This window comes from Rhincodon typus, chromosome 20 (genome assembly GCF_021869965.1).
Source record: "Rhincodon typus isolate 14 chromosome 20, sRhiTyp1.1, whole genome shotgun sequence".
Lineage (NCBI taxonomy): Eukaryota > Metazoa > Chordata > Chondrichthyes > Orectolobiformes > Rhincodontidae > Rhincodon > Rhincodon typus.
The window spans coordinates 25,087,957-25,109,424 of record NC_063351.1 but is presented as its reverse complement, the minus strand read 5'-3'; the positions used below and the strand labels follow the sequence as shown (position 1 = coordinate 25,109,424).

Sequence of the window (21,468 nt, the reverse complement as noted above, 5' to 3'; positions counted from 1 at the left end):
AACTTCTTGCTCTTCTTCAAATGGTGTTTATGGATTTTTTTTTAAATATCTGACTTAACAAGCAAATGGAGCAGGATTCAATGTCACACCCAAAGGATGACACACCCAACAGTGCAGCACTCCTTCAACTAACTGCACATTTTCAAGATTTGGTGTGGAATTTCAACCTACAATCTTCAGACTCAGAAGACAGCATTATCAGCAGAGCCAAGCTGCCACGCGAGGGATAAGATAAGCACAAGCATTTTCAACACACATTTTTGCATTTAATTTCCTGCCTTAGATTTGTGCCTAAAGTAAAACCTGAAAAAAGCAAATGTTCATGTAAACTGGAGCCTTTTAACTGATTTAAATCAGCTTCAGCTGGACATGGTTTCAAAGGGAATTTTGAGGGATTGTGAATTCGCTATAAACCATTACATAGATTAAAACGTGGCTTAAATAACATTTTAAAATTGGATCTGCTTAATGGCTCAGTTGGTTAAGATCGTCCAAAGCCATAAAATCCAATATCTGGAGTTTCTGTTGGGCATGCAATCAGTATCTGCTGATAATGTTACAGTTAATTTACCAAGGTGAAGTTGCACTCTGACTTTTTCGAAGAAACTCCACTAGCATAATACCAAGCATAAAGTCTGTAAGGATCAGTGTAAATTTCAATCTCTAAACAGAATGGCACCAATTGCGCCTCAAGGTTCTAGGGTGGTATGGTATAAAAGGTAAGGGAAAAAAATGTTTGAAACCAATTCATTATTTCTGTTGCTAAAGGGCAGATTTGGTCAGTGGCCTCAGCTGACTGCTGGTGAGGTAACTCACACTGGATTCAAGTGACTCTGGAGCACTTTGAGAACATGAAAATATTGTGACGAACATCTCCTCTCCCAAATAAAAGCAACTCACTTTCCCAAGCTGGAGGCATGGCTAGTTTTGTGGACAGGGACAGTTTCAGGCAAAGGAAGCGTGAAATAAAAACAAGAAAACTGTGGATGGTGGAAATCTGAAATACGAACAGAAAGTAGTGGAGAAACTCATCAGCATAGAGAGAAGCAGAGTTAATATTTCGAGTCAAGTGCCCCTTCATCAGAACTGAAAGTAGCTGGGAAAGGGTGGTATTTATGCTGATGATAGTGGTGGGGCGGAAGAAGGTTGGGTGAGAATAGGGTATATGGAGATACTGCCCACAGAGACAGAGAGAAAAAAGGGATCAGCAAACAAAGAGATTACTGATGACAAACCAAGGGAGAGATCATCTTCTAAGTCGTCACTTTTCATTAGCACCTTCCTAGCAAACACCTATGCTCTGTCCACAAAATGACCCTGACCTTCCAGCTGCCTGCCACTTCAACACACCACCATGTTCCTGTGCCAACATTTCAGTCTCAGGCTTGCCACAGCACTCCAACAAGGCTTGATGCAGGCCAGAGGAACAACTCTTTGTCTTCTGCCTTGCACCTTACAGTCTTCAGAATTCAACACTGAGTTTAACAATTTAAGGACATAAACACCCTCTCCATTTTCAGTACCTTTCTCCAAACCCCAGGTCTTGTTAGTTATAAGCTGCTCTGAGCACATCCAACCCATTTTCAACCATTTACTCTTTTCATTTGTATCTTTCTAGCAATTGTCTGTCTCAGCTTATCATCAACAATGTATTTTTTTGCCTATCCTTTTTCTCTCTCTCTGTCTCTGAGCAGTGTCTCCATATACTCTATTCTCTCCCAAGCCCCTCTCAACCTCACCTCCACCAATGGCATAAATGCCACCTTTCCCCTCCTGTTTTGAGTTCCCACAAGGAACAACTATACTCAAATGTTTATTCTCCTCTCTCACTACAAAAGGGAGTGTTAAACTTATACAAGGATGCAAATGGTCACTCATAAAATTCTCTTGATTTGATTTCACCTGGGTTTGAAAAGTTTGCTGAAACTCCAGGTCCCAGATATTGTAGGTTTGGTCCCCAGTACGTTGAGGTCAACAATCACAACCAAAGTGATGAACACACACTGCAGTTGATCTTAGTAAAACTGGGCTACAATGCAAAATATCTATCCATGGCTCTGACTCCAGCATCTGCAGTTCTTGCTATCCACGTTCTCACTGCTGGTTGCCACAGACTGATCTCTGTTGCAATGCACGTATGAATATTTGACGAGAACAGGATTAGACTCAACTATGATGCCCCCATACCAAAATAGCTTTTGGATACAATCCAGGTATATATTAATGGAGTAACAGTTTTATGCAAATGCTTTTTCAGTTTTGGATCAATGATTCCAATCTGACTTGTGTAAGTCTGTCTACACTAACCAGAAAGGATCGTGCAGGTGGAGATTCTCACCCCAATGTTTTATAAAACATCATGCCAAAAACTTTAGTCACAGTAGATAAGGAACATCATCACAAAGGACTGCCTCACAGCAGTGTGAAAGGCAAGGAACAAGCAAGACTACTTGACAAGTTCTACAAACCTTCACTATTCATATGTGGGAAGCAAAGTTTGTCTGAGCCTGCACATTGCTGCCTAGGTTTGTTCGGTTTTAGAATTTTGTACTTTAAAAAAAAATATATCTCTGACTTGTTAAAATTTGACTAGTCTCACTGTCAATTCTTTGTCAAGTTCAAGCCCAAATTCCTTACATATAGTCAGGAAGAATGACTACTTGGATGAAATACTGGATAACACCCTAGGTCTATGGAACCAGAGGCCAGCAATGATTCAATACACTCAGACTCGTAAGGAGCAGACAACAGAAATGAAAAAAATAAACCAAACATGCGATTGCACAATGAACCAAAAAACCATGTCAAGAACATTACTGTTTCTTTTGTTGTAATTCAACTTGGCAGTTACAAGGAAATGTTGAGATATTGTGGGACAAATATTTTAAGAATCTCAGAACATATTCTTCTTTTTGCCAAAACATTAGGCAAGATGTTTAATAACATAGAGGTTTTTCACAATCACATCAAGAAATTTTAACCATAAATAATGTAAAATGGCAAGACTTCGCAACATGCTTCAAAATATTCAAGAATTTGGATTACCTATTTTGTAACAATATTTTAATCGTTTGCAAATTCCAAGGTAAACTGCAATGGATGTACTGGTTAAGAATATCCCTTCACTATCAGCAATATATACATAAAGCATGGAAGCCAATCAGCTCAAATGGCTAATGAATGGTTTATTAAAACGCCAACAGCATGGATTTGACTCCCATTCCAAATGAGGTGGTCTTGGGATCTGCCTTCTCACCTTACCTCTGAGAATGAAAAATGACACGCCACCAGCAACAAAACGTTCCAGGAAAATAGCTGAGAATGAAGCATTAGCCGACTATGAACCAAGGATCTGCCTTTCAGCAGAGCATATAAGACAAATATACTATAGAAGGCTATAACTGAAAATGTTAAAAGCAGAATAATTTTTATTTTGTATCTTAAGTGGGTCATTTCTAGTTTTAATGATTTATTACTCTTCAAAAGAATGATTAGACCAAGTAGAACATGCTTGCCAGCTTTGGTATTTTAGGTTTAACATCTAGCACATCTGGAGTTGATCCAAAAGCTTTGAACATAATCTATAAGGATCTAAGCTACAAGAAGACTCCTTGGATGGGCATCTTAAGTGGAATTAAAGGTAAGAAAGACTGACTTCTTTAAAACACTTTACATAACAATAATAAGCTTTACGTCATATATTAATGTATGCTCATAAGCATTTAATGAAACATTAAAGGATTGTTCCTTCATCGAAACTTAATAGAGACTGGAATTATTACCTTTAATACTGTATTTCTCACTACCAACAATGATTGAGTGCTACCTTGTTATAATATTGAGAAATCTGAAGTATACTGCCACAAACTAATTTTTTTATTTAAGATTTCTCCTGCATTCACGTAAACTTTACTATGCTTCATGAGTATTTAAATTCTTATTCTGTATTCTGTTTTTTTTAAACTGTACCTAATACATTCTTTGCAATAAAATCTACTATTTTACCCTAGCAGTGAAATACTAAATGATCTACTGTAATATTAATTACTTTAAGGTGCATTGTATTCTTCTACCAGTTATTAATTGCTTAAGTCTATATAAGCAAATGTGAATGCCGATAAAATGGTAACAGAAGCAGCACTGAAGTAATTTTGGGTTATGAATTAATACAATAATGGGCATCAGATCAATCAACTACCATACAATTTGGTTAAATTTCTTTTACATGCAAGCAAATACGCCTAGAATTCCACAGAATTTTACAGGACCAAAAACAGATCAATCAGGTCCATCTTGGTTTTACGCTCCATAGTGTCTCCTACTACTACCTTGTGATCTAAATCACACCTTTACTTCTTAAGGTGTTTTGCTAGAGTATTATAATGCAAAACATTTATGCATTTTTTGGTACAAACAGAAGAGGGGCAAGGACATGGAGGAATTTGAAAACAAGGGTGAGAATTTTTAATTTCAAGCTGTTGAATGGTTAGTGTAGATCGGTGAACACAGGGGTAATGAACAAACAGAGTTTGACGTGAGTTAGGACAACGGCAACAGAGTTTCAGATAACCTTGGAGTTACAAAAGATTTCACATAGGAAGCCAACCAAGATCAAGAGGTAGAAAGGCAGGGCTGAGGGTTTTGTGTCAGAACAACTGTAGCAGGGGCAGAACAGGCCAATATTACAAAGGTACATATATGCAATCTTAGTGGAGGTGAAGGTATATGGCTGGAAGCTCCTCATCCTGCCTGCTATGACATCAAGTTTACAAACCGTTGGTTCAGACTCAGACAATTATCAGGAAAAAGAATGGAGCTGGGTCTGAGGGAGTATGTTTGTGGCGGGGACCAAAAACGATGACAGTAGGCATTGTATCCTGGATGATGGTTAAGCAGTTCACAAACTTAGAGGTGGTGCAAGATCGAGACAGAATTGAGATGTTGTCAGCATCCATGTGGAAACTGACACTGAGTACTCAGAAGATGCTGCTAACAGTCAGTATATGGAGAAAAAAGATGACAGAACTTTCGGGAACATGACAAATAACAGTATGAGAGCTGGAAGAAAAGCTATTGCATGTGATTCTTTTGCTAAAATTGGACTGACAAGAGCTGAACTGAGTTACAGCAGTCCCACTCAGCTAGATAACAATTGCCAGGTTTGGAGAGGAATTGCAAGATCAATCTTGTAAAAGGTTGCAGACAAGTCAAGGAAGAAAGGGCGGGGGGTGGATTTTATCACTATTTGATTTTGATAAGAGCCATTACAATAATGTAACAGAGGTGAAAACCTTGGGTGGAATCTTATTAGGCTCTGAGCAGTGTGGACTACGGTGAGAAAATGGTAGAATCAGCTGAGATATTCAGTGAAGCCCATCTTAATGTCAAAATCATCTCATTGCATCTTGGACACTTTTTTCTCAAGGGGCACCGTGAGATTCCTGCCAACAAGTTCCCCATTGACACTCATTATTGCTTGTTAAATGCCTTGTTAACAGCCCAACAGGTTACATTACCAAGCTCACCATACAAACCAGCTGTCAGGAAAACGTGACATGGAATCCGGAGTAGGTATATAGTGAATTCAACTCGCTGCTTGCTGCAAAAGGCCCCCCTGTTGGGCTGTGACCACCAAAATACTCCACAGGTACCAACCAAATACATCCCAGAACCATAGACACTGGCACCCAACATGTGCCAGCCACTATGAGTCTTCATGTCATATCCCTAATCCACCTGGGCTGCAACTACAACTATCACTGTAATGCTGCAGCAAGAACATTGTGCACTCATGGACTGGACCGGATTACAATTCCAGGCTTTTCACTCAGTGGTGTAGCATTCACTCACTCTGACCCTATCTCAATGCTCACAGTCTCCCTGCCTTGCATTGCCTTGCCTTTTAGCGTATTGACCCATCAGCCACAGATACCAAGCTCAAATTACTGCTGTCTTGCTGCGCCATTTAGTGCAGACACAAAGCCAGGAAACTTGACACTGATGTCAGCAGGTTTCAGTCCAGTCAAGGGGGATGTCCATCGCCCAGGGGATCCTGACACAGTGGATCTAGTGATAGTAGGAACTGCAGATGCTGGAGAATCCGAGACAACCTGAACAGTGGATCTAGTGCAGCCTCTGATATCAGTCCAGGCCCTGCTTGGGACCATCAGAGTCGGGTTCCTCTGCTCATAAGGAAGTGAGGAACTGAATGATGAGCAGCACATCACTGGTCTTGGCTCTTTCTGCCTTACTTTGGGCTGCTTTGCTCCTGGAATGAGACAGAAGGTGGCACAGGTATTACTGTGGGTACAGGTGGGGAGGTATCCCAAGTGAGCGAGACAGCCATGCAGAGGGTGTGCAGGGTGAGTGGTTGCATCATTTAGGGTGGATAATGGTAGGTAGGAAGATGTTGCAAACACTTGTGGAAGTGATAGAGTATAGGATTTGGTGGGGGGTAGGTACAGTAGCAGAGATAGAGTAATTGTGAGGTTTCAGAAAGAACATCATATACTGGCAGAGTGCAGAAGGTCATTGAACTTTTATCTACAATGCTGGGTATCCCTCCAAATGGATGAGATTGCTTTAATCTGGGTGAGAACCTCAGACCAACCTGGCATGGTCTGGTGTCATAGCCTCCACTGCTGCACAACCCCATCCAACAGGAGCTCCAGGAAAATGCCCAGAAAGCAGGGCTTTGATATCCCCCTATCTGCCACATCCAGGGAAAATGTCAGGAACCCATGCATGGCAGCTTTGGGCTGACAGTGCTTTCTCCGGGTGCACAACAGTCTTTTTAAAGTGGTGCTGGCATCAGGGTTATCAGTCAATTCTGGTATCTCTGGTGAGTGGCAAGTTGCTCCAGGAATGGTAAATTGTAAGATGGGTGGGAGTCAAAGTTGATACTCGCCGTAAGGGCAAAAATGACAATTAATATGATGAGTTTGGTAAGGTATGGTGAGAAAACTCACCAGAGCTTGCAGCAAGAATCATTGTAACAAACAACACAACTTACACTTAGCCAAACAGAAAAGAAAGATTCAGCCCTTTACTGGAGAGATTCAAATGTGGATTTCCAGGAAAGGTAAGTATTACCTTGTGGCATGACAATGGGCTGACTTACTATTTTTGGTTAAGGGTGAGTTGCATTGAGTATTTTGGACAGAATTGTGCTACGCGGCCCAGGAAGATATCTCATTGATACCTAACCTGCCCCTATGGGATCTTATGGCATGCCACTCCAAGAACCACTCGCCACTCAGTCCAAATGTGCTGAAGGACCAGCATCCCTTGTCTCTGCACCATATTTGAGGGACAGCTGAGCACTTGGAGAAACACTGGCAATCAGATGTTGATGGCTCACTAGTTGCATGATGGCAGAGCAGCCATAAGGTTCTGGTGTTAACAGCACATTGCCAACATGCTCACACTCATTTTCTTATCCCAGTCGCTGTTTAAACACCATGCCACACTTGTCCTTAAATACCACCTTGCATGAAGATCCACTCTGAGTCTTCAATACACTTTACCTGATGTCCAATGGTCACCCGCAACTTGTCATTGTCTCGTGAAGGAGCATCACAATAAAGGCAAGCATTAAGACAAGTCCAAACATGAGTCTTTATTGACAGCCGGCAAAAAAGAAACTCAAAAGAAATGAATACAGGCTTCAGTTCGCACCTAAAATGTAAACCAAATGCTGACATTTTTACCTTGAAGGTCCAGGATGGTTCTTTGGCACCCAGCTAACAACTACTGAAATCTGATGTGAATCAGGTCCTGTCTGTCTTTTAGGACCTGATGCAGATGAGCTCTGTCATTCACAAGGAGACATCCAGCTCAATACCCTCATCCTTCTACTTAGAAGGCTGCTCTCGTTTTCCTGAATGCCCAGCACTTATCACATCACCTTGTAGCTCCACCAGTTGTGTAGAACACAGCACAGCAGGATGGTGTGGCACACTCTGCATGGATTGGACTGGAGGACCATCCCAGACCACTCTCAGCTGCAGAACCTGACCTTCAACAGCTCCTTATTCTGTTCCAACACGGCTCTGGTCGCAGTATGTGCACCAATTCAGTGAAGATGCTGTGCCAACTGAGTTACCAACACATTACATCCAAAATAGAGTGCCTGCTGTGCTCTAACTCCCTTCTCATCCCAGACCAACCTCGACCATCCTACTTTCTATGTTATTCATGACAGTCCATCATCATGCTTCCATGACTTATGATGCAGTGATAGTCGCCTCATCTCAAAGTACCCTTGGAAGTCCCACAGATCAAGGGACACTCTTGCCCAGTATTTGCCACTTTTTAATCTAATGTTGCAAACTTCTACATCACTATGATCACACACTAGTCTAGCTTGCACCATGCACGGTGCAGTCTGCCTTTGAGTAACATTTGAAGCACAAAGATATTCACTCTGCATATAAGCGAAGAAACGTTTACCAATGAAATGTAGCTGGGGTTTGCAAACCCATGCCCCTGTATATGATCCTTCAATATCCTAATGCCCAGCAGACACGAATTCCACATTTTTTGGTCATCAAAGTGACATTGACTCCACTCACTCTAGGCATTGTCCCAGTCATGTATCAGTTACATTACATATCTAGAGAACGTAAAGTGATACAGGAAACACAACTCATGGTGGACACCATCAACAGTGAGCCTCTTGTGGTCACCAGGTACCCCTCCATGTCTTCTTTTATCTTGCATAACCACGTCATTCCATTTCAACCCATCTCCCCTCCCTCCTTTATGACTCCCCTGTGGTGACCACTGCCACTAAAGCACCTCTCTTAACTTACCAATGACATCCAATACTGTTCTGCCTAAACCCATACATCTTGAGTTTCTTCTCATCAGCGTCCTTGTCCCTAATCCACAGATGCCTCTGCTCTCACCTCCCAGCCTTGACGACCCCTTCCCCCACTGCCCTTATAGGCCCACCCGGCACCCTCCTAACAATTGACGGATAGACATACAGAAATGTTAATTTGTCCAAACCTTTGACCAACTTCTGAAGAAGGGTCTAGGCCCGAAACGTCAGCTTTCCTGCTCCTCTGACGTTGCTTGTCATCCAGCTCTACACCTTGTTATCTCAGATTCTCCAGCATCTGCAGTTCCTACTATCTCTTCAACAAGCAGCCCCTGGGTATGACTGACCACACCCCAACCACCGTCTGTGCAGCTCCCAGACTGACATAATGGAGCCACATGATCTTGATGTTGAGACAGGCCTTAGACTTCTCACCCAATTCTGAGATAAAATCTTGACAAAGCCCACATCGTTCAGACCCCTTTAAGATTTCATCTGACAAAGTTAAGAACTTTGGAAAGGATAGGATGGGTGGAGCTGAGTGTGTAGTTTGTGAGAAAACAAGGATCATGGGTTGTTCTGTTATGGAGAGGGGTGAAGACAGCAGATACAAGAAGGAGGCAGTACAACAGGTGGTTGAAATGTTCAATAACATTAACTCACATGACAGCTAAGGAGGGAGTCAACTGGTCAGCAGTTTAATGGGGATAGAGTCAAGTCAGCCGGAAGTGGAACTCATGAACATGATGAGCTTGAAGATCATACTAGAGAAAATAAAAGAGAAACAAAAGAAAACTATGGCAGGGAACAACCTTATTTCTTCTCACCCTGTCAACTTATCTTTCTATTGTTTCCTCCTTCATACACTTATTTAGCACAGATGTATTTCAGCTACAAACAGTCCAAGTGGTAGCAGGTTCACTTTCAGTATAAGGTCAGTTGCATGTGCAACACAATCGCAACATTAGTTACAACTTTAATTTTGAAGTTGGACACCAAGCCCCTCCCCCAGGCACTACCGCCACTTAAAAAAAGGGCAGTCACACATCACTTCAGTTTGACACTAAGTATACAATCATGTTTACATGTCAAACCATATTTACAAAGGGCACCAGACTAAGGACTGCAAAGAGACCAAGAGCTGCAACCTGTGTGGGGAAGTAAGCCATCTCTACAAGGTTTGGCTGAGACAAGGGGCCACAAATGGCCAGAAGTGACAACTTAAGCAGTTGGGCCCCCAAAAGACAGCAAGGCGTCACCCTCCAATAAGACAACTGAGAAAGGGAACAGCCAGAAGGAAAGAAAACTTATGAGAAATAAACAAAGATGCTCTAGGGAGTGATAAACCAACAGAACCTCCACCTGAGAATACAGAGTCAATGGAAGGAGGAGGAGACAGTAACAAACAGGACAGTGTGTGGCAGGTGATGAGGAAAACCCTCTACAGGAAAACCCTTCAATTACACAGGGCCAGCTGCAGAGTGTAGAGAGACAGCTGAAAGAAGGACAAAGAAACAGCTGTACAAAGGACACACCAGTGACTCTTCTTCCTACGGAAACATGCGGGAAGATTGCCTTAAACAGAATAGAAGCGAAGCACCAAGAGTGGGGAGGAGATGAACACTCCTGACACGGAAATGCTGGACATTGTGAGGGGCCTAGTGAAATCTCACTTCTTGATGTCGGGAACCACGAGGTACCCAACACAGCACAACTCCGAGAAACCGGGAGCAGAGCATAACAAAAGCTCAGCCCAATTTGGAACATGACATGAAACTGGGCTGTCACGTTCAGATTCCTGATGGAAACAGTTAAAGTCACCAAGCTGCATAACGTCTTCAGTACCCCTGCAGATGAAGCGCAGTGTAGATACTCCTGGGTCATGGCCAGGTAGGTCTATCCACTCAAGGATAGATTTCCTGTTTGTGTACCCAGTGTTATCAGCCCACGTCAGACTCTGACCACTGCCTCCTGCTGGCCAACTGTCACCAATAGACAACCAGCGGGCCAGCAAGCAAATGTGGAAGCTGAATATGAAATGTTTGACCTCAGAACACATTAAGTAACTCATGCGGGATTACACAGGTTAGAGAACCACGAAACCCCTCTTTCAGTCTCCAGTGGACTGGTGGGAAACAGTCAAAGGGAATATCAAGGGATTCTTCATCCTCAAAGGTGTTCAAAAGGCTAGAGAGATCAGGAAAACTGTCCAAACTTCAGAAGAGTCTGCAGAACCTCCTCCTGCTGCAGATGATGGGAGTCAATGTCAAGGAAGATCTCTAGGTGGTGAAGAACCCATAAGCCTCAGTCTTTGCCTTTTGAGGTCTCCAAGATAACCTTCTGGTCCAGGGTCCGCCCCATGGAGCAGGATGAGACATGCTCGTGTTTCTTCTTTCAGAAGGTGCACAGGAAGAGCTCCATGATCAACAGTCTGAAGGAAGAAGATAGCTCAGTAACGTCATCTCAGTCTGACATCTTGAGGATCAGCAAATCCTTTTACGCTAAACTGTATGACACGATGCCCATAGGCAGTGTGGTCTTCCAGTCATTCCTGTTGTCTATCGCAGCAGCATGGAGGAGAGTCTGGACCGGCTGTTATCCCTCAATGAGCTGACCAATATCCTTGAGTCCTTTTAGAAGACTAAAACTTCCAGAAGTGACAGGTTACCAGCCACATTGTATTCCGCTCTGTGGGACTTGGTTGGCTAGGACCTAGGGAGGTGTATGACAGTACGCTTCTGGCCGGTAGCATGTGCGAATCCATGAGGAAAGGTATCATCACCCTCATCTTCAAACAGAAGGGGAAGAGGGAGGAAATCAGAAATTGGTGACCAATTTCACTGCTGAATGTGGATTACAAAATTGCGCCAACCGCATCAGGTCTGCTCTGGGTCGGCGATTCATTACGACCAAACCTGTGCCGTACCGAACAAGAAGATCTCTTAGACCCTTGTGGTACTCAGGGATACGATCGCCTGTGCAGGACAGGCAGATGGATGCCTGCCTCATCAGCCTGGACCTTTGATAGGATATCACACACCTACATGAGGGATGGGCTCTCTACAATGACCCTGAGAGGAGTGGCTATTCTCGGCAGTGGAGACCTTCAGGTCAAAGCCTCCCTGTACATGGATGATGTCACCAATTTCTGCTCTGATCCGGTGTCACTGCGTAGACTCATGAGCATCTGAGACCAGAGCCATCTTGCACTTCATCTGGAAGTCAAAGATAGACTGTGTCCGTAGGGACACAATATACAAAGCTCTGGATAACGTGGGGGAAGGATGTATCCAACGCCGCCCTCATCCTGATGACCACCTTTGTGTGTGGCTGCATCAAGATGTGCATATACCCTCGGTAAGCAAACACTAAGTGTCACTACATATTGAGGTTCTATCTGTCCCCAGTGTTAGGATGGGTCTGGTCTTCTGGCCTTGGTGCTGCAGAATGCTCCAAGTAGTTGGACCGTTCCATATCACCTGTCCTTCATGGAAATATGTTCAAAGAAAAACACCTTTGATGAGTCCATCAGGCAGTCATCAGCACATAGTGTCCTTGAGATCCTGTGGTCAAATGAGAGGGTGGATGCTGTTGTGGATGGGGGTTGGTTCGGAAGGTGGGCGATGACCCTGAGCAAAATGTCAGAGTCATTTGGTAGAATGCCTCATCGTCAGAACTTTCTAACAAGTACCAAGACATAGCTTGGTTGGTGGTGAGAAGGGCACTGCCCATCAGATACTTCATGAATTAGTGGTAGGGCCTTGGGTAGTGTTGTAAAACAGAGGGACTTGGGGTACTGATGCATAATTCTTTAAAGTTTGCGTCACATTTAGACAGGATGCTTAAAAAGGCATTTGGCACACTTGTCTTCATTGCTCAGTCCTTGAGTATAGGAGTTGGGACATTATGCTGAGGTTGTGCAGGACATTGGTGAAGCCTCTTCTGTTATACTGTGTCAAGTTCTGGTTGCCCAGTTATAGGAAGGGTGATTTGAGAGGGTTCAGAAGAGATTTACTAGGACGTTGCCAGGTATGGAAGGTTTGCGTTATAAGGAAAGGCTGGATAAGCTGGGATATTTTGGAGCATTGAAGGTTGACAGGTGACCTGATAAAAGTTTATAAAATAATGAGAAGTATGGATAGAGTTGATGGTAGTTGTCTTTTCTCTAAGATGGGGAATTTCAAGGACAACAACGAGTCAAACTACAGAAGGGAGATGGAGGGCTTGGTGACGTGGTGCAATGAAAACAATCTGTCTCTCAATGTCAGCAAAACTAAAGAACTGATCATTGACTTCAGAAAAAAAGGAAGAAAACACGCCCCCATCTACATCAACAGAAATGAGGTTGAGAGGGCGAAGAGCATCAAGTTCCTTGGAGTGACGATAACTGACAACGTGTCCTGGACTTCCTACATAGATACAACAATCAAGAAGGCACAACAACACTTCTTCTTCCTCAGTCGGCTCAGAAAATTTGGCATGTCCATAAGGTCCCAGACCAACTTCTACAGATGCACCACCGAACGCATACTATCTAGGTGCAAAATGGCTTGGTATGGCAACTGCTCTGCCCTGGACTGTAAAAAACTACAGAAGGTGATGTGCACAGCCCAGACCATCACGGAAGCCAACCTTCCATCCATGGACTCCATTTACCTGGCTCACTGCCGTGGAAAGGCTGCCAACATCATCAAAGACCCATCGCACCCCAGTAATGATCTCCTACAACCTTTTCTGTCAGGCAGAAGATATAGAAGCCTGAACGCATGCACGAGCAGCTTCAGTAACAGCTTTTGCCCAGCTGTTATGATATTGATGAATAGAGTCTCTAGACTCAAATAATGCTGATCTTGCTAACGTTGATTCCGCCAAGTGCACGCCCTGTGCAGTGTTACCTGTATGCCTATGTCTAAGTCTGTTTGATCTGTACATTCTTACTTACTATGATCTGTCTGTACTGCTTGTAAACAAAACCTTTTCACTGTATTTCAGTACACATGACAATAAATCAATCAATCACTCAAAATCAATCAATTAATCAATTGAGGGCATATTTTTAAGGAGAGAGGACAGACATTTAAAAAAGACATAAGGGGCAAATTTTTTACACAGAGGATGGTTTGTGTGTGGTAGATGCGGGTACAATTACAGCATTTAAAAGACATTTGGAAGGATATATGAATAGGAAGGTTTTGGAGAGATACGGGCCAGGAGCAGTCAGGTGGGACTAGTTTAGTTTGGGATTAAGTTTGGCATGGAATGGTTGGACGGAAGGGTCTGTTTCTGTGCTGTAGGACTCTATGAATGCCAGTCTCTGTGTGACACTGCATACTGCCTTCAAAGCAGCTGCACTGCTGAAGAAACTGTCATTCATCTCCTTCCGGAATGTGCCTTCGCAAAGGAAGTCAGGAGAGAAATGCATTGGTTTTTGTCGAGGTTTGTACCGAGCAGTTGAGACGCATGACTAACGCCCTCTGTGTCTAAGGGCCGTTCTTCATGACGCACATTGAGACAAACATTGACTGCACCTGGAGGACCATTGACTTGGTGAAAGGTGCTCTTTGATCTGCCCGAAACTTGCTGGTCTTCTAGTGTACAGAATTGACCTCAAATGAGTGTTGCAGACTGTCACATTCCATGTGACCATATGCTGCGGGACGCACTAAAGCTTGGGGCAGCTGCCACAAAAGCGCAGTGGGGAAAGACCACCATCTACAGACTTTCTGCCAAATATAACAAGAGTCCATCAAGTTGTCAGACCCTCTTTGTGCATCAAAATGAATGTAAATCATTACCTGTATAAATAGGAAATGCCTTTGATTTTTGCAACTGTAGAGAAGCTCAGAGAAAGTCAAAGTTCCAATGTTTTGTTTTTTTTTTCTCTGCAAGGAGTGTAAAGATGTGATTTTGAACCTCTGTATGCACTAATAGATGATTTTTATGAATAAAGTATATTTTTGAAATAAAAAAATTAAGAAATTTACATAGTGTTTTTCAAACCTCAAAGCTTTCTAAAATGTTGCACAGCTAATTAAGTATTTTCAAACTGTAGTTATGATTGCAATGTTGAAACACACACAGTGAGGTCCCACCTTAGAATTATGCTTATGACTTCATTAACTGTTTCTTACGAATGCGAAATACTGCAAAGGCAGGAGAACAAAAATAAAACAGAAAATATGAGTAATACTCAGGAAGTCTGGCAGAATCTGTAGAGAGAAAAAAATAGAGTTTATGTTTTGCAATGCTGCCAGACCTGCCGAGTATTTCAAAATTTTCTGATCTGTTTCTCAGTCATATTTAAACATTGGCCTGAACACCAGAAAAATAATTCTCCTGCTCCTCTTTGAAATAGTGTCATGCAATCTTTTATATCCAGCCAAGAGGAAGGCAAAACCTGAGTTTAGTATCTCATCCAAAGGAGGACACCACTAACAGTGTAGCACTCTTTCAGTAGGGTACTGGACAGCCAGCCTCATTTGTGCTCTGGAGTGGGTGGTGAAGGTATGTGGCAATATTCTCCTGAAAAATTGCTGTAGTGTCATGGTAATGTTGCTATCATTCTCTGATTGAGAAACAATCCTCAAAATTCAATGAGACTGAAGGAAAACTAGTATTAATGTTAATAGTAGCTCTTTGTAAATGTGGTGACAACAAGAACACAAACTGTGATACTGAAAAATTTCAGACAGTGATTGTTTGCCTTCCCTGTAAAGTTGCAAAGCATATCAGTTATGAATTAGAAAGTGCAGCAGCTCATGGGCTTCTGTCAAGTCATTGTGTAACCAATTTGAAGTGTTTCACAGAGCTTCCAGTGATTTTCCTTATGAATTTTTCATATTCTTCTGCATTTGAATGTTTGCCCTGATAGCAGCATCGCCCATGCTAACCAAGCAGGGGTTGAAAGCTCATTGCTTGCTAAGCCAGGGAATAAATCTGTCATAATCTGTGATATGGAACACTGGGGTTTCATGACCACATATAAAAGTGGTATTCCCTCTCTGAGTATTAATCTCACTGATAATGAAATAAAAAATTAATTGGATTTCACAAACAAAACAACTCATCCGTTCCCATTATTGCCTACAGAACTAACAATATCATTTCCAAAGAAACTGGACAATAGTCTATGATTAAATATTTCATCCTCTGTGATTTCCTTATGTAAGACATTGAATAAATCCTTATGGCATCTAATTGGTCCCTAACCTTCTTCAAATGGACACATTCAAACAATTCAGAATCATGCAGATTACCACAGTCCAGACTTCTGCTTTAAAGAGAGGAATTATTTGAACAATTTTATTCAGACAATAAGGTAGAGGGAATTCTAAATCCTAAGAGCATTCACTGTCATTGCAGAGAAAATAACCAGCTGATTACGGCAACTGCTTGACCTGGAGAAGCAATTAGCCTTTGATGCCAAGCTAATTAATAAATTCTGAGGTAATTTGTCCAATTGAAGAAATAAACAGGGAATATTTAATAGTCTATCCAGCCTGTGGAAGAAATGCTTTGTCTTAGCTTTTCATAAAAGACGAAGAGTGTATTTCAACAAATAGAAGACCTGAACACTTTACAGTCATGCACAAGGAACATATCAAGTGACTCCTGTTTTGTAACTAGTTGAGCTGAGACATGTATCCCACAGTGACTTCACAGAATACTGTAAGTTGTTTTAAGTCCAAACATTTTCACTGGGAGAATATCAGTGAGTATTTCTCTAACTGTAACAAATAAGAAAAGGATGTTGCCCTTCCCTTAGAGCATTAAGCCAGAGGTCTGGGGTGAAAACTGACATTTGGCACTGATGTCTGGGGGCAGGCTATTGTTGCTAGTACATGTAAGTATGAATCAGTGCTGGTCATACTGGTAAGGAAGAGATGGGTGAGAGGTGATGTAATGTTGGCATTTAAAATAGGATATCAACAGTAAAGTGCTAAGTGTCTTTGTTTCATATTTCTAAACCAGAACGTTACTTAAGTACATAGTACATTGCGTTTAAAAGCTGATTCCATTCAAAAGTGCAATCAAAGACACTCTGTTCAGTCTCCTGTTACTTTACAAGTAAAATGCTTAAGTCCTGTTATGTGGTACGAGTTAACTGGACAAACGTTACAAGGAGAATACCTGGTTTGAAGATACTTCCAACTTTTAGCACCTAAAAATGGTCATTAGATTTTCTATTCAGCGCACTGAGCGTAATAGACTAGAACTGCTTTGCGCTGTAAACGATGCAGACTAGACTGGGGAACAGACTAATCTGGCAATCAAAACCTTAACAGTCAACAATCTGATGTTGGAAATTAACCAAGAGGCAGGAAGCCAGTCTAGTTCAGAGTTACCAGGGCACGAATCACCTCGATTGAATCCACATCTCCCAGGATACCAAGTAAACTGTCTAGCTGATGTAGTGCACAGGAGAGAAGTTTGTTCCCAATGTATTTTGATTAATTCAAATAGGAGCCAGATGCTGTAACGGCCACTGGATGGCTACAAGTAACGTGAATTAGCAGCAGTGGGCACAGCGCGGTAGCAAGAGGGTTGCATTGCACATAAAATACCCGGAAAAGCAAAACACAGATTATAATTCTGGGATCCTATTACAAGTATAGATTGTTTGTTAAAAAAAAAGTCTCACCATCGTTCGATGCTACGAAGGCATCGGTTACGTTGATCAGAACATAAAGTATTTGCAGCCTTGCTGCCAAACCGTTGCGTCCAAGTCTTCTTGTCATCTTGTGCAGACTATGAGATAACTTTGCGATCGTTTCATGTGACTGGAGGAGGGAGATCAGCACCATAATATAGAGTGAGCCGAGATCAGGACGTGGGAGATTTCCGGCAGAGGGTCACTCTCCTCCTTCAGCCCTCCCAGACGAGGCTGGATCACGGTTACTGTCACAAAGTTCACTAGGGACAAAGGCTGTAAAGACATGTGTTCCTAAAGCAACGGGACACGGTTCAGATGCCCAATTCATGTGCTCCAGACCCAAACGGGAAACCCCGCTCTAAAAATGCCACCTTAGCAGCTTCTTTCCTCCCAGGAAAGCTGTTCGCCCGACCACTAATGCAGGTTTCCGCGTGGTCCTAAAGCCCGGCCAGTTCAATGTTCAGTTTGAAAATATGAATGGACCAATGCTGCTGACGTAATCAAAACAAAACGTCCTCTTGAACGGTTCTCTGGGCAGAAAGAGAGATACTTTTTCTCCCGTAAAGCCTGAAGGGAGAATAGCAATTTGGCCTACAGTGTCTTTCCAAATCTGATGTTGGATTTCTGAAACTTCAGGCACAGCAAAAACTCTGAAGGATTGGGAGTGCAGTGTTATATTTAACAAGCTCAAAATGCTCACTGGCGCCGGGTTGATAGCAGTGTGCAACAATGTTTCGTAACTAAATCACAAAGTGCACACAGTAGTACAGACAAACGAAGCAGAAACCATTGAGGCGGTAGGCAGTGTGTGTATCTTTAATAGTTGAAACTCTCAGCTCGGTTTTTGTTCGCTTTTTCGGAAGTGTGGAGGGGGAGGGGTGTTCTTATTGCATTCCACCACAAACTTTTACAAACTTCACAGAAAAATCGAGAGATAAGTTTGAGACAGAAATACCAGTGACACAAACTATATGTGCGCCCACCAGAACTCCTCCAAAACAAGGTCGCATCGGGCAGAAACGTTTCCAGCCTGTTTGCAATCACATTCTCAACGACACTTTGAATAAAATAATCAATATTCTCCTTACACTGAAACAACTCTTGTCCCGGGAAATCTGTGTGATATCGTGGCAGCAGGTCTATAATATGGAGATGAAACTAACATGTTTACGTACAGCATTTTACAACTACAACCGTCAAGTAAAGTCAATACTATAATACAAGGATACTCCTGAAAGCCATTTACTTCCATGGCACCATTGGAGGGAAGTTTCGCCGGTTTGATCCACACTGCATTAAACAGGATCGCCAAAAATCAAATTATCTGGTCAATGGTGTTTATGCAAAATTGCTGCCGCTTTTGTCTACACAATTTCAGATTAATTAATTCCCTGCATTGTTTTGGAATCGTTCTGGAAGATGTGATGAAGTGATATCAAATTAAATAATTGTTATTATTTCACTGCCAATCTCAGAATGGTTACAATTGCATTATATTGTACTGGATTATATGGAATTGTCGCAGTTTTCCATCTTGCCTATGATGTGATGTTGCCCCAGCAGAGTATTTTACCTGATGTGCCAATGCTTGTTATCTGCCATAACAAAATAAACTGGGCCTGGATATTGTAGTATAAAATAATCCAAAACATTTCCATTACAGCTAACTATTATATACAGACATTAAATTCACAGGCCCATGAGTATCTGGACTAAAATTAAGCTATTAAAACAGAGGATGGTTTTAATAGTGTGTCATGCTTCAAGTACTCCAAGGTAAGATGTAGTTTTGAGACCTTTACATCCTCAAGTCACATGCTGTGGTGGAGTGAGGATATCGAGAGCAAGTCTCCTAAAAGAATTTGACCATGAAACATAACACAACAACCTTTATTCCCCCAAAGACAAAAGCATGACATGTTGCCAATTCACTAATTATACAAACAAGTAAGAAAGACCTTACAAGACTAACCTTTCAGTCTTCAATGTAATGCTTTGGAGGTCAGACAAGTCGTGCTGATCTGGTGATCATGTATTCTCCTGGCGAGGTACCTATTGTTCTCTGTTGAACTTGTTTGACAACTTGGTTTTGTTGTTGCTGGTTGCTGTCACTCAACATCGCCACACAATCATCATCATCGACATGTTCTTCCCTTGTCTTCATGCATAATAGGTGTGCCATTCATTAGTCTGAGCTGGCTTCTGTTCCTTTGTAATGTGGTACCATGATCAGAGAGAAGCAGGTGGGAAATGGATGTTATGACAGTCAGTCTGCAGCATCCGGATGAGAGGGACTAAATGCTGACAGATGGCAGGTAAAGGTCTAAATCTTTTCATACAATCTATTTTATTTGTCATGAAACTGTAGATTTCAGTTAAATATTAAGTTATAAAGTTCCTAGCCTTAAGCTTGGTTTTAACAAGGTTTCCATTGAAACAGCAGTTGGAAACAAAAACAGAAAATGCTGGGAAAACTCGGCCGGTCTAGCAGCATCTGCGGAGAGAAAGCAGATTTAATGTTGCGGGTCCAGTGACTCTTCTTCAGAACCTGTAGAAAGAAGAGTTGGGCTTATTTAATTAAACAAGCAACTTAGCACTTGACTGCAACTTGTTACTGAGTACTGGGAGTTAGGGACTAAAGGAGCTAGGAGAGGAAGGGGAAAAGATGTTCCTTTGTTTTTGCTTTTCCTAAAATTTTCAGCCTCAAGGAATTAGTTCTTACTGTGCTACAGGAGGGAAATCTAGTTATTTGATGACTATTTGGTGACTGACTAAATTTTAGCCTATTCCTCAGGTTTAAAATAGTACAGCAGCTGGTGGTACAGTTATTCAAATTATAATTGAAAATAAGAAAGTATTTACTCAGAGCACATTAATGATGGCAGGACAGTGATGGATCACAGCTGAAACATGTCAGAATTCCAGGATGCCAGTGTGATCCAAGATAAACATGTCTGTGGTAAGCCATAGGCTCAGAGCTTATGTGCTGCAGGGTGAACTACAGACACTGCAGTGCTTCAGAGACTAGGAGAGTTGCCTGCATATTTTGTACCAGGAAGCAGCCACAACTCTTAGGACGGATCTTCTGATTAGGTCAGTGCTCATGGACAGGAGATTGAGACAACAAGTGAGGCAGGTGAGGGAACATAGACGGCTGGAGACAGGAGCTCTGCACTGCAGTTGTCCAATGGGTTTGAGGTCCATTGAGCTTGTTTAACGTGAGTGAGGCCAACTGATCATGGCATTGCGGTAGAGAAGCCATTCAAATGGGGGAGCAGAAAGGAACATGATAGTAGTAGGGGACATTATAGTTGAGAGATTGACAGCATTCTCTGCAGCAAAGGGTGAGAGTTCAGACGGTTGTGTTGCCTGCCGATTTCCAGAGTTCAGGGCTCCATACCTGAGGGGTAGAGAGGAATTTTTGATGGGAGGGGAAGAACCAAGTAATCATGGTCCCCTAGGTACAAACGACATCAGCAGAACACAGGAAGTAGTTCTGCATAGTTAGTATGAGGAACTGGGTGCTAGGCACCAATTTAAGAACCTCAAAGGTCGTAATATTTAGATTATTACCTGAGCCATGTGTAATTTGGCACAGAGCAAATTAGATTAGGGAGAATAATGTGTGGCTTAAAAGTTGATAGGAGAGAAATAGTTTCTGGTTGATGGGGCACTGGTACCGGTTCTGGGGAAAGTGGGATCCCTACCATTGGGACGGTTTCCACAAGCCATGCTGGGGCTGATGTTCTTGCAAGCTGGATGAGGGAATTATACAGACTTTTAAATGAAGTAGAGAGGGCAAGGGATCAAATCTGAGAAGATGTAATAAATCAAAATGTGTGATACAAGACAAAGAGAAAGGTTTTAACACTGGATAAACAGACTGTGACAGGAAAGAATAGAGGGGACAAATCTAACAGAAAATCAACATATGACTAGAGTTACAAAAAAAAAGGATATAACTAAAACCTCTGTAACTGAATGAAACAAA

The 21,468-nt window shown here is 42.2% G+C and overlaps 1 protein-coding gene and 2 long non-coding RNA genes across 4 annotated transcripts in view; 2 read left to right on the top strand and 1 right to left on the bottom strand.

Moving 5' to 3' along the window:
* Positions 1-2,848: 2,848 nt before the first annotated feature.
* Positions 2,849-17,933, bottom strand: LOC125485593. The gene is made up of 3 exons (XR_007264304.1): positions 17,466-17,933; positions 9,488-9,588; positions 2,849-6,268 (listed from the first exon to the last, which is right to left on the bottom strand). It is a non-coding gene; the product is annotated as an uncharacterized LOC125485593 (long non-coding RNA).
* Positions 11,096-13,850, top strand: LOC125485591. The gene is made up of 2 exons (XM_048609085.1): positions 11,096-12,181; positions 12,995-13,850. The coding sequence occupies exon 2, from the start codon at positions 12,995-12,997 to the stop codon at positions 13,664-13,666; it is 672 nt and encodes a 223-aa protein (XP_048465042.1). The 5' UTR covers positions 11,096-12,181; the 3' UTR covers positions 13,667-13,850.
* Positions 17,916-21,468, top strand: part of LOC125485594 — a 32,564-nt gene continuing 29,011 nt past the window's right edge. For both annotated transcript variants that reach the window (XR_007264305.1, XR_007264306.1), the window contains exons 1-2: positions 17,916-18,274; positions 19,651-19,792. This is a non-coding gene — a long non-coding RNA (uncharacterized LOC125485594). The remainder of the gene's footprint in view (positions 18,275-19,650; positions 19,793-21,468) is intronic.

Excerpts from the sequence above, each read along its gene's own strand:
- LOC125485591 (XM_048609085.1), top strand. The coding sequence starts at position 12,995 with ATGGGGAATTTCAAGGACAACAACGAGTCAAACTACAGAAGGGAGATG.